The sequence below is a fragment of the Acinonyx jubatus genome, chromosome C1, assembly GCF_027475565.1.
Source record: "Acinonyx jubatus isolate Ajub_Pintada_27869175 chromosome C1, VMU_Ajub_asm_v1.0, whole genome shotgun sequence".
Lineage (NCBI taxonomy): Eukaryota > Metazoa > Chordata > Mammalia > Carnivora > Felidae > Acinonyx > Acinonyx jubatus.
Genome location: NC_069381.1, coordinates 84,564,190 through 84,576,693, shown reverse-complemented (window position 1 = coordinate 84,576,693; position 12,504 = coordinate 84,564,190). Strand labels below are relative to the sequence as shown.

The following is a 12,504-nucleotide window of genomic DNA, read 5'->3' as shown; positions in this document are numbered from 1 at the left end:
TTTCCTTCATCAATATTATTTCCTTTGGCTCATGCACACTCGAGGTGCTTCATCTATATTATAAGACGATGAAGGTGGGAACGGTAATACATTATCAAATCTCTTTTTCAAAAACAGTGCTGAAATAAATTAACCTGCTCTTTTGAAAGGTCGGTGTGCAAGTTCTTGAAGTTTCCGGTGTTTTGACTTTCGGATTTCCCTAAAACACAGAAACAAAGGGTAAAAATCAGGTAGCTGTTCAAAATGACTTCGGGGACCCCATTTAGGGAAAGACCTTGGTTCGACAGGTATCCCACCGGGGTCGAAGGCGAAATCTTCGCACCGATTTATCGGGCTCGGCCAGCAGGAGTCTTCGTTCAGGCAGAGGGTACTTGACGAGAGCAGGAGGCCACGCTGACGTCGGCATCTCGGCATCTCCGCTTCCCTCGGGGCCCCGCCGGGTCACCAGTGCTGGCCGGCGGCGCGGGTGCCCAGCTGCGCCTGGGACACAGCGGGCACGGCCGTGGCGGCAGCGGCGGCCGCCGCCGCGTCGCCGACGCCGGGCAGGACGGAGCGCACCGAGCGACGGAACTCCTCGTTCCTCCACGTGTAGAGCAGCGGGTTGAGCGCGGACAGGGCGCAGCACAGGAGCCAGCTGGCCGCCTGCACGCCCCAGGGCACGGGCAGCGAGAAGCCGCTGGCCAGGCTCACCCACACCAGCGGCTGCGTGGCCAGCAGGAAGACGCAGCAGAGCAGAAGCACCGACAGGCCGCTGAGACGGCGCTGCGCCCGCCGCGGGTGCAGCGCGGGCGGCAGGGGCTGGGCCTGCGCCGGGTGCGCGGCTCCCCCCGGGCCCGGCGCGTGCGGGGCGCCCGGGAAGGCGGCGGCGGCGGCGGCGCAGCCGGGCAGCTGGTGCAGCAGGTGGAAGTTGAGGACGCTGACCCGCTTGACGCTGACGCGCACACGGCGCACGATGCCCAGGTAGCAGTGCAGCAGCAGCGCCGTCTGCGCCAGCAGCGCCGCGGCGGCCAGCAGCGCCGGGTAGTGGACGCGCGGGGGCGCGGCACCGGGCCGCGGCGCCCAGGGCGGGAGCAGCAGCACGAGGCCCAGGGCGAGCGCCCAGGAGAGCGCCAGCATGCCCGCCGTGTGGCGCCGCTGGTACAGCGCTTGGTAGGTGGCAGGCGCCCGGGTGATGAGCAGGTAGCGGTTCAGGGCCACCAGGCAGTGGGACAGGAGGGACACGGTGAGCCCGAGGCCTAGCAGCCCTCCCCGCAGCAGGCGGTAGCTGCCGCCGGCGCCGTCCCAGTCCGCGGGGGGCTCCGCCGAGCCGGTGGGCAGGAGCCCGAGCACCGCCTCCTGCGGCATCCAGAGGGCGCAGACGCTGAGGTCCGCGGCGCAGCCGTTCACGATGAAGGCGTTGCTGGTGGTCTGCAGCTTTCGGAAGGACGACACGAGATAGATGACCATGCCGTTGGCCAGCGTGCCCCCGATGGCCAGGCCCGAGTACAGAAGGGACACGGGGATGCGCCGGCCCGCCCACGACTCCTCTTCCTCGCAGAGCAGCAGCAGCGATCCCCCGGTGGTGGAGGAGGTGGACGTGGAGGAGGAGTTGGTCATTCTGGCCAACTCTTCACACCTCGCTTGATAGCATCAGCTTCTCACCGCGCGGCCCATCCTGACACCCACCTGCAGGGAGGGCAAAGACATCCCTTCAGCCCTCTGCCACCGACACAAAAGGCTGGAGCAGAATAATGGGCTGGGGGAGGGGGAGAGAAGGAGCTCGAGAAGAACGGGGGTGGCAGATGACAGGTGCCTGCCTCGGAAATGTCTCCAGTGTCAGGGGAAAGGCCTCTTTACATTCAGCAGGAACCAGGGAAGCCCTGGGACAGAGCAATACCAAGAGTCTCTCCATCTCCCCCCAAACACCACACACACACACGCGCACACACACACACACACAGGGATAGAGAGAGAGAGAGAGAGAGGGAGAGAGAGTTGGGAATATTGCCAGATGGAGCCCCTAGTTTCCAAGAGAAAGCAAAGCAGAGATATCCCAGCTGGAGAAAATGCCAGGGGAGAGGGGTTGGGGGATACCTTACTTTTGGGCTGGTCCTTAGCTGGCAGTAGCGGAGGCAGGGATGCCAGGAAATACCTCCTCAGCAGCAGCATCTGTGGTCCCAAAATCAACAGGAGAAACTCAGCTGGGATCAGTGCCAGGAGCAAGTGCTTGCTTCTCCCGAGCAACATCCACACACATGGTCCTAGGCAGAACCCAGCAGCTGCAGGGAGGTTTCTCAGCTGCCAGCAGGGCTGGAGAAGGCTGCAAGCCCAGAAGGGTGGGCAGGCAGGCAGCAGAAGGAAGGATGCTTGGCTGCAAAAGCAGAAGCTGAGTTCAAGAGGAGAGCACCCTGTGCTCAGAAGCAAGAGTGGTGGCTGATGTGGTGAACCCACACGAAGCTCTCTCGTGCTCACTTATACATCACCCAGGGAAAAGGCAGCCTTTCCACGCTTGGCATGAATTATTCAATAGCTTCTATCTTGTGAAAGGGAAAAAAAAAATCTTGTTCAGAAAGTCCTGTAATTAACAAGTTTCTCTGTCTTTTCTTTTCTCTCAATCACCTTATTCTTCACCCTGCTTCATTTTTCTTTCCTTCATTTTTTCCCTCCCATCAGTGTTAGAATAAAATTTAATACGCTCCTAATATATGTCATCCTAGCCTCATGCGTTCGGTGGGCAAGAATTTCCTGAGGGACAAATATATTTCTAGTACTCAGGACTGATCTCTTCCATCCCATACTTTCAGTGAGAATTACTTTATATTCTAAGTGAAATTCATATTTTCTTTGGTAAGATGCAACATGGACAATTATCCACAGAAAATCCCCACGTCTCAATTTAAATCATAATTTTTATTTTATTCTCCTCATCGAACTCCCTTCCAGAATTTGGCTTGTGTTGGGTACTGAAATGGTTAGAGGGTAAAAATGAAATAAGGTAAAAGTAGGTGTCAGGGAGAAACAAAGAAACCTGAATAATCCACAATGTCAATGACAAAGATGTCTCTTCCTTTACTGAGAACTTTTTATTTTGTGGTCTTAGATGGAGATTTGCAGTCAGATGTTGGAAGTTTCTTTGATGCAGCATTTATTCAGCCATTCCACATGGGAAATTTGCCATAAAAGCCAACCGTCTTTCCCCCTCCCCCCTCCCAGTGATCATTTTTCACTGGGAAACTTACTTATTTGAAAACTTAACTGACTATGGAATATGGTAACCTGGCATGAGGGAAAACAATGCTAGGTGGGATTTCAGGACACCAGAGTTCTAAGCCGAGCATCCAACAACTGGCCTTGTGATGGGTCATTTTTACATCTTGTCAAATAAGAACTTTTCACCCAGTGACTTCCAACCCCCCCCTTTTTCCCCCCAAACTTTCTGTGAATACCCATGCATAAATTCAACCCTTCTCCTCCCTAGTTCTGGAAGCCTACCTCCTACCTAACATGTGCTGTAGTCCTGGATCACACAGCATTAAGTCCTTTCCAGGCTGCCCACAAGGGGAACATTTCAGAATCGAGTGCAAGACTACAAGATGTACCTCCTTGGACTTCCTCATGCCCTTTCAAAGAACCGCATTAGTTAATGACTGTTAAGAACTCTAATGGGGTTAGAGCTAAACACGACTTGATGGGTTTAGTCCTTTTAGGCAGCAATTAAGCAGAATCAGTTGAGTTGGGGAATTAAAGAGAAGAAACAGAGATTTGCTTTTCAGAGGACTGAAGGTTCAGATATCAAGTTTATTGATGTTGAAGAGAATTAGCCATTGTCCGTTGCCTGCCGTCATTTGTCTTTATTGAGTCTGAGTACATCAAGCACAGCATGCCCACAAGAGATTCCTCTAATTGTTTATAGAATCTCTGCAAAGAGATTCCTCTAATCTCATTGTTGAGATTAAGATTTCCTCTCACATCAAGGCGATATTTGAATTCCAGGTTCCTGGTCCCAGCTGTTGCTTGTGCGGGCAGAATCCCTGCTGAGGGGCTCTCGTACCTTGCAGTAACTCACCTTTCTGCCAAGACCATGCCTTCTTTAGCCTTGGCCTGGCAACGACCAAGTTTTTCTTTGTATTTGGTTTGGGTTTTGTTGTAAGCTCCTGAACTTACATAAAATAGGGTGAGGGGTTTTTTTCTGGATCATTCCCACCACCAGGACCAGTGCCTGGCATGTAGAAGGTACTCAATAAATAATTACTGAGCCAGTGAATGGATGGCTATATAAATGATGTCATTTTTTTCCCGTGGTGAAATGATAAGTGATTTTCATGACCACTTCTTTCCTCCTGCACCCAGCAGGAACTTGCCCCATCAACCATCCTTGTGATACATGTCTAGTCTCTCTACTCCCACTGGCTGCTTTCCCTCGGCTTCAAAAATGCCACTTTCACCACCATCTAATAAAAACTTCCCCTGCTCTTCATCTCCTTCTCAAGCTGCCTACACAAGCTCACTCCCTCTCCTGGAAGAATGGCTTGGTTTCTGCTTCTACCTCCTTTTCCTCTGAATGCTTTTGCTCTCATCCCCGAGATAGTTTCCACCTGGCTAAAGTTCCTCCTGTATACAAAATTGCCTCATGGACATTGTCACTCGTGTGTTCTTTGGGCGTCTCAAACCCCCAGGGTCCAAAACTGATCCCCTCATCTTCTTTCCAAACCAGTCCCTCCTTCTCCTATATTCCAGTCTCAGTGACTAGCATCACCATTATCCTGATGCCTAAGTCAGAATCCTAGCTGTAATTTTTGATTCCTTCTTTTTTTTCCTCTTCCTCCCTATACCCATCAATCACGAAGTGTCATTATTCTACCACACTAATGTTTTTTAAATGTATTCACTGATCTCTATTCACTCTGCCACTACCTGGTATCAGACAACAATCGTGTCTTCTCTAAATTATCCCAACAAGCTCCTAACTGATGTCTACTTGCAATCTTACCTCCCTCCGACCAAACTGATCTAAGACTAAAAGACAGCATTTGACAGGTGTTAAATATTTTTTTTATTTTTCCCCACCCTCCATGATAATGTACATTCCTTGAAAGTACGAGCTTTGGGGCGCCTGGGTGGCTCAGTCAGTTAAGCATCTGACTTTTGGTTTCAGCTCAGCTCATGATCTCATGGTCCAGGAGTTGGAGCCCCACATTGGGCTCTATGCTGACAGTGCAGACTCTGCTTGAGATTCTGTCTCTCTCCCTCTCTTTCTGCACCTCCCACAGTCTTTCTCTCTCTCAAAATAAATAAATAAACTTCAAGAAAAGAAAAGAAAAAGAAAATAGGAGCTTTGGTCTGATTACTAGTATTACTGGAAGCCCCCAGAACAATGCCAGATACATAGTATACCCTTAATACTTGTTGGAAGAGATAGTGAGCAAAAGTCACTATTGTGCTTAAATTCTTTCACTAAGACCCTGTTGTCCTCGGGAGAATCGTAAGCATCATCATTGCTAATGTTACTGAATACACACCACATGTACCGGGCATTATTTTGAGAGCTTTTCGTCTATTGTTTCATTTGGTCCTCATGTCGGGCCTGCCTGCAACAGGGCAGGAGTCCAGATATAAGATCACAGGCCACATGTCCAAATATTTTAACAGCATCAATCAAGCTATCAAACTGTTAAATAAAATGTTCTGTTCTAACTTGACAAACATACTTGCATGACAACTGGAAAGCTGGGCTCAATTTAGAATTCTTAGATTCATAGATTGTTCCAGGCTGGTGGAATGTGACAACTTGGCAAACTTGCCTCTGTCCCACTGTCCACTCCCCTCTCTCCCTACCCTCAGCTCTGTCATCACAAGCCAGAGGGACTTGTTTTATACAGGATACTCCAGCCTGCCCATCCAAGTCCCATCCACACCCTTGTCATACAGCTATCCCTTGGCATCCTCTCAGACCTAAGACTCTAATGCTTGCTAAAGTTCTAGAACCGTTGCCTTAGGATGCCATGCTTGGCTACGTGGCTGACACTGTTTCACCACTACCACATCCACATCCCAGCTGGCAGAGATGAAAAAAGAAGAAAGAAGGGCAGCTGGCTTCCTTTTTAAGGATGTGACCTGAAAATTTCACATCTGCATACAGCCCAAACAGTGAACACTTGAGTCAGAGGGCAGCTGCCTGCTTCAGGAGAAGCTGAGGCCACTCCAGCTGAGTGTTCACATGTCCTGCCAGCGCTCCAGGAGGACAGAAGAAAGGAGAGAGCAGACAGTGGGCAGTAGAGGGAAGCCAGTTACCAGGTTTGCCCAGGTTTAAACCTGAAGGTTTGAAACAAGGCTGTTACCATTTGGGCCCTTTAAGCACGGTGCCTTGAGCAGACCAGCTTTTCAAGATCCTTTGAAAATGCTTAATATCTGAAAAAAAGAATTACTGGCTCTGAAATATAAAAAAAGAAAAGTTTGTAATAGAAATTAATTAATTAATTAATTAATTATTTGTAAATTACTTTAAGGTGGGACGGGGATACATTTTCACATGTTCGATATGATTGACGTGTGATGGGGCCTCCGTAAGTGCTGAGGTCTTCACAGGTCTCACAGTAGCCCTGAACAAGCGCCCGGCCTCTTCCAGCCTCACTTCTGCACCCCATCTCCCTCCCCCAACCCTGCTCCAGCCAGACTGTAGACTTGCTCTCCTTGAGTGGGCTTCGGCTGCTCCTCCTGCTCCTGCCAGGCATGTCCACTTACTCAGGGCATGCCATTCCTGTAGCTGTCTCTTTGCCATCTGACCCCACTTTTGCCTACCTAAATCCTACTCATCTTGCGGGTCTGAGTTCAGACTTCACCTTCTGCAAGGAGTCTTCCTTAACTCCCAAGACGGCTTGGCCAGCCTGTGTGCCCCAAAACACGTGACCATAAGGCTGCCATGGCCAGGCTCTGGAGGGATTGGTTATTCTCTCCCCAAATGGTAAACTGGTCAAGGGCCAGGCTCTCTTTTTGGTCAGAGTGCCTGACCCATTGTAAATACTCAAACATTTGTTGACTGAATAGGTCCCTTGAGAATCTTTGATATGTGGGATCAAGATTTCAATCTCAATTACCTTCTCAGGAGATACAGCCAGCGTCAGAGGCATGCAGCAAAGTGTTGTCATTGCTGATTTTTCTAAAATACTTTAAAAGCTACATGCAACCATATCCTCATGCTTTATGCCACCAAATTATTTTTAAATAGAGCTCTTGTTGATAACAATCCCCGCTCATACAGCCGCACACCCACCCCTGACAGGGTCCAGTGTGTACTTTTCTTAGTACTCGGTTTTAATACTGATACTAGTTTCCTAGTACTCAAAATCCACCAAACATACTCTAGCAACTCTCTCACATTCTTTGGAAAAACCAAAGGGTGAGTGGCCGCAGTGAAAAATTGCTCTTTCCTAATGCCTTCCCTGTGTGCTGTGAGCCATGCCACAGAGCAACCTCACTCAGCACAGCACTGAGACTGTCTAAAAGCCCATTTCAAACCCCAACTGTATCTCCTCAGATCTTGGTGCCTCAGAAAGAACACAACTGAGAAGTATGTGAGCCTCTTTGGACTATATAGAAGAGGTTTTGCAAAGGAACAACAGCTCTTTGTTGCTTGACAGCCAAATTTAGGAGTAATTTGACCACGTGTGAGCATTTAGTATGAAAAGAAACCACAATAGTAGAGTTTTTAGAAATTATGAATTTATGGAATCATGGACTGGAAACAACTTGTGCTTTGTTCCTTCCTAAAGCCCTTTACCTGGGATACCTGAAGCCTTGTAATGATGATTCCCAACTTTTCTTCAGCCCTGTCAGACTTGAGAGCGCACATAACCTTGCCTCAGCAACAGCGGCTCCCGACTAAGGGTAGTGCCATCAGCCAGTACCACAGGGCATGGTTCTCATCTGGGGGCCACTTTGTAATGTCTGGAAGCATTTTTGGTTGTCACAAATGGGGGCAGGGGGTGTTACTCCATCTAATGGGTACAGACTAAAGATGCTGCTCAACATCTCACAATGCACAGGACAGAACCCCACAGTAAAGAATTATCCAACTCAAAATGTCAACAACGCCCAGACTGAGAAACCCTGTCAGAGAGGTGAAGAACTCAGGGTAAAAGCCAGAGCCTGTTTGTAATTGCTGGCAAGTTATTTCACCTTTCAGATCTCAGTTTCCTCATTTAGAAAATGCAAATAATGTCACCTACCTCTAAGGGGTTGGGGGGAGTCTTATAATGATTATTTTTATGCAAACAGCTTCACCAAGTAGCCAGGGTGTAAGTGTGCTGCACATGTTAATGACGATGGTGATTCCCAACCTGGGGCAGGAGTGGAGGGCGTAAAGGGACACACCCTCTCAAAGAACAAATCTGGAGGGAGTGCGGCTGGCTTACGAAACACAGGTTTAGATAAACCAATTTTCCAGCTCTGAGTCATTGCCGCAGGAAGTCCCTATAAGCATTTTAAGAAAACTGAGATCTTCCCCAAATTTGTGTGCAAACATGTATGTGTGTGTTTGTACATTTTTCTGGAGAAGATTAAATAATTATTTTAGCTTCTCAAAGGAGTCTGTAATCTTAAAGGGTTAAGAATCATTTGATGTTGGGATGTCTGGGTGGCTTAGCAGGTTGAGAGTCTGACTCTTGATCTCGGCTCGGGTCATGATCTCATGATTCATGAGTTCGAGCCCCACATCAGGCTCTGCACTGACAGTGTGGATCCTGCTTGGGATTCTCCCTCTCTCCCTCTGCCTCTCCCCAACCCCCTGCTCTCTCTGTCTCTCTCAAATTAAAAAAGCATTGATGTCATTCAATCTCTTCACTTTACAGAAAATTGACAGTGAATGACTTACCCCAAATCACACACATAGTGACAGATCTATGCCTCAAACCAGGTTGTCCCATGACACTAGTCCGCTGAAGTGGGCTTTGAGATTAACACAATTTATAAACACACGACAAGGTAACATAATAAACGCAAACACAACTCTTCATTCTAGCGCTATCAATTTATAAATCTCTAAATTTGTCATTTCAGAGTTAATTGGACCATGGTCTTCAAATCTCCTATACCAGTGTCACCTGGGTCTGGATCAGAACTACTCTCTGGGCCCAGGAATCTGATTTTAACAAGCTCCCCAGGCAATTCTTTTCTACACTAGTATTTGAGAACCACTGGAGCAGAGGCCATGTAGAATGATCATGTTAGATTTGAGTGTTGATTTGTGAAGTTGCCAAAGCATTTCTTTTCTGAACTGCATTTTCAGCTTTTCCAGGAAAACCAATTTAAACTAAAATTGCTTTGGCTTGGTCTCTGTCCAGAAGTGGCTTTTTTTCCAGTAAGGGTTTAATATAGTTTATTTTTTTAAATGTGCTTGAAAAATATTTCTGTCTGGTAGAGATAGGAACTGGATGGAGACCATCCACTTTCATGTTTTCAAGCATTTAGGAATTATTTTAGGTAATTGAAGTGATGAGATCAAATTACTTTAAAAGAGCACTGTGTGTTTGTGTGTGTGTGTGCACGCGCGCGTGTGTTTGCATGTGTGTTTTCTCACATATCACTGATGGGGGAAAAGATCATATGCTCTTCGGTACTTGGCCACAATTATCATCCTTGATTGAAGTTAAGCAGAATTGAGATAAAAAATGAAATTACTTAAGAAAAATCTAAGAAATTGGTCACGTAATTTTAAAGTTTAAATTAGATTGACTAGGAAACAAATAGGATAACCGGGAGCTACTATCCTGTTTCTACCTCATTGAGACAATCACTGATGGTTAGAAAAACTAATATATTCTATTTTCTTCATCTCAGAAATAAGGAGCCTACTCCCAGCTCAGAAAGCAAATAGACACTGTCAGTTTCCAGCAGCCCTTTTCTCAGCATATTTCATTATTCTATAATCCTTGAAAATTTTCCCAAATGCTGGACACAGCCTTCAGAGCCTCTGTGAAAACAACTGTCAAATATGTGTTCGAAGCCTCTCTGTCATGGAATTTAAGAGTTAAGGACATCATGGGGAGCCTGGGTGGCTCAGTCGATTAAGCCTCCAACTTCAGCTCAGGTCATGAACCCACAGTTAGTGAGTTCGAGCCCCGCATCGGGCTCTGCATTGACAATGCAGAGCTTGCTTCGGATCCTCTGTGTCCCTCTCTCTCTCTGCCCCTCTGCAGCTCGTCCTCACTCTCTCAAAAATAAATATTAAAAAACAAGAGTTAAAGACATCAGCACATTTCAGACTGCATATTAGATATAATCCACTTAGATGCCCTTCAAATACCATAGATAAAACCAAACTCTCCATGCTTGCCTCTGGTTGGGGTGTGGGGTAGGCGGTGACTCTCTGTGCTAAGCACCTTACAAGCACTGCCTCATTTTGTCCGACCACCCCCCACCCCACATACCACACATTTGGTGGGAGACATAAATGTATACGCAGATCCTGTCTGCAAAGAGGCTGCTCCAAAGATCCAGCTTTCTTCGAGTGGGGTACAGCAATACTCTGTACCATCTCTTGATCATTATTTCTGAACAACATTGTTCTCCAGGGCTGTCCTATAACATCTTTGTCTTGCTATGCAAGTGTAGTGGACGTTTGTTTTGTCTGCTCAGAAAAACCCTTATTCCACACTTTTGGGGGGACTAGGACACCTACTGTCCAGAAAACTACTATCCTTTACCTGATTTCAAAGGGAGGTGCTCTTTTCTTCCGTGAGCCCAACTCCCTCAACCTAATAAATATGGTTCATAAGTCTAGAGGTGAATGTGAATCCCTTCCCCTGGGTATGAACTTGAAACTTAAAGTCAGCCAATGTCTCTCCAGGTGACTAAAGCTTAAGTTGCAGCATGTGACAGTTGTCAGTAGCCCTGCTATCTGTCGTGAAGAGAAAGAGAAAAGGTATTCCTGCTGGTTTCAAGCTCCTGGTTCTACCTGTACCTGAAGCCCACCCACTTCCCAGTCCTTGGGCTCTACAGGCCCCTGTGTCCTCAACTAAAGTTGGGTTTCTCTCACAGTATTGTTTCCCCAACTGGATTGTGAACTCCTTGCAGGCATGATGAAGGCATGGAGATGACGCCTTCTCATCTTTGTCCCACTTCTTTTTATTCCCCCACAGTTCCTAGCACATTCCCTTGAGCAAGATATTTGTTGACTGATACATAAGAGGATACTCTTTAGTCTATATCTCAACCTAAATGTCAATTGTGAAAGCCACCCTGAAAAATTAAAATCTTATTTTAAAAAGACAGTGTTAAATGGTTGGAAAACTTGGCTTTCTTCTCCCAATTTCTTAGCTCTGGTGTGTACCAGGAATTGCTGGGGAAGTTTTTAAGAAGGAAGGAAGGAAGGAAGGAAGGAAGGAAGGAAGGAAGGAAGAGGGGAAAGGGAGGGGGGGAGGGAGGAAGAGCTTAAAAAACAATTTCAGGCTTATGCCCCACCTTCTAGTTCACTTGGTCTGAGGTAGAGCCTTGGTGCCACTATTTTTAAAATACTGCCCGGGTGATTCTAATGCAGTCAGAATTAAGAATCATAGTTCCATAGGAAGCTCACGTTACAACTGTTTTAGTGTTTAATTTATGTATACAAATCCTTTAAACATGGCCAGCTGAGGAAATGGACAGCCTGGAAAGTTATATTCCAATAAAGTTAAAAAGATTTTCATCTCTTAGTCAGTTTTGTCAGTTTGTGGAAAAGCAGTAAGGATTCAGCAGGTAGTTCATTTTGTCCTACAAACCATCTCTTCTCCTCTTGGTATCATCTTAAAGTTTAGAAGGTACAGACCATGCTGGTGTGGAGGGCTGGTGGGAACCAGAGCACCAGATGGCTCCACTGGTCTGGAGATGGCTGTTCCTTCTAGTTCTTTACCAGGTGAACACCTTCAGGTTCTTAATTAGAAAAAAATACCTTGGGGCACCTGGGTGGCTCAGTTGGTTAAGCATCCGACTTCGGCCCAGGTCATGATCTCACAGTTCATGGGTTCGAGCCCCGTGTCAGGCTCTGTGCTGACAGCTCAGAGCCTGGAGCTTGTTTTTGGATTCTGTGTCTCTCCCTCTCTCTCTCTCTGCCCCTTCCCTGCTCACAACTCTGGTGCTCTCTCACTCTCTCTCTCTCAAAAATAAAGTAAAAACATTTTAAAAATCAGAAAAAAATAGATACCAATATTTACTCCTACATCTCCTGCTGCCTTCAAAACCATCTCAACACATGGTCCTCCTCTGGAAAGGCTCCTCTGACCGCACCTTCTCTTCAGATTTTTTCCACACTCTCTCCTCAAGAACATCAGCATTTCCCAGAAAAAGGGTGTCTTCAAAATAGATGGCCATTGTTTAGGTGTCTGTATTCCTCAAAAGACTACCAACTTGAGCACAGAAGTTTTCACTTTACAGCTGTAGCTCCTCAGTAACCACTCAATAAATTTGGTCAAATGAATGAATGAATAAAATAGCAACCCACAGCCAACTTTCCAATCTCTGTGGGTCAGTGTGAGTTACTTTCTTTGATTCCTT

At 47.1% G+C, this 12,504-nt stretch overlaps 2 protein-coding genes across 4 annotated transcripts in view; both read right to left on the bottom strand.

Moving 5' to 3' along the window:
- Positions 1 to 302: 302 nt before the first annotated feature.
- GPR88 (G protein-coupled receptor 88) lies at positions 303 to 2,145 on the bottom strand. The gene is made up of 2 exons (XM_027058487.2): positions 2,079 to 2,145; positions 303 to 1,665 (listed from the first exon to the last, which is right to left on the bottom strand). The coding sequence occupies exon 2, from the start codon at positions 1,594 to 1,596 to the stop codon at positions 442 to 444; it is 1,155 nt and encodes a 384-aa protein (XP_026914288.1). The 5' UTR covers positions 1,597 to 1,665; positions 2,079 to 2,145; the 3' UTR covers positions 303 to 441.
- Positions 1,729 to 12,504, bottom strand: part of CDC14A (cell division cycle 14A) — a 204,711-nt gene continuing 193,935 nt past the window's right edge. For 2 of the 3 annotated variants that reach the window (XM_027058488.2, XM_053214525.1), the window contains one exon: positions 1,801 to 2,148. In XM_027058488.2, coding sequence (XP_026914289.2) covers positions 1,816 to 2,148 — 333 coding nt within the window. In that variant the 3' untranslated portion in view covers positions 1,801 to 1,815. Of the gene's footprint in view, positions 2,149 to 12,504 lie in introns of all 3 variants that reach the window. The other variant, XM_053214524.1, reaches the window with a different exon arrangement.

What these genes read in the sequence shown, in the direction of transcription:
- GPR88 (XM_027058487.2), bottom strand. Translation starts at nt 1,596, where the DNA reads ATGACCAACTCCTCCTCCACGTCCACCTCCTCCACCACCGGGGGATCG.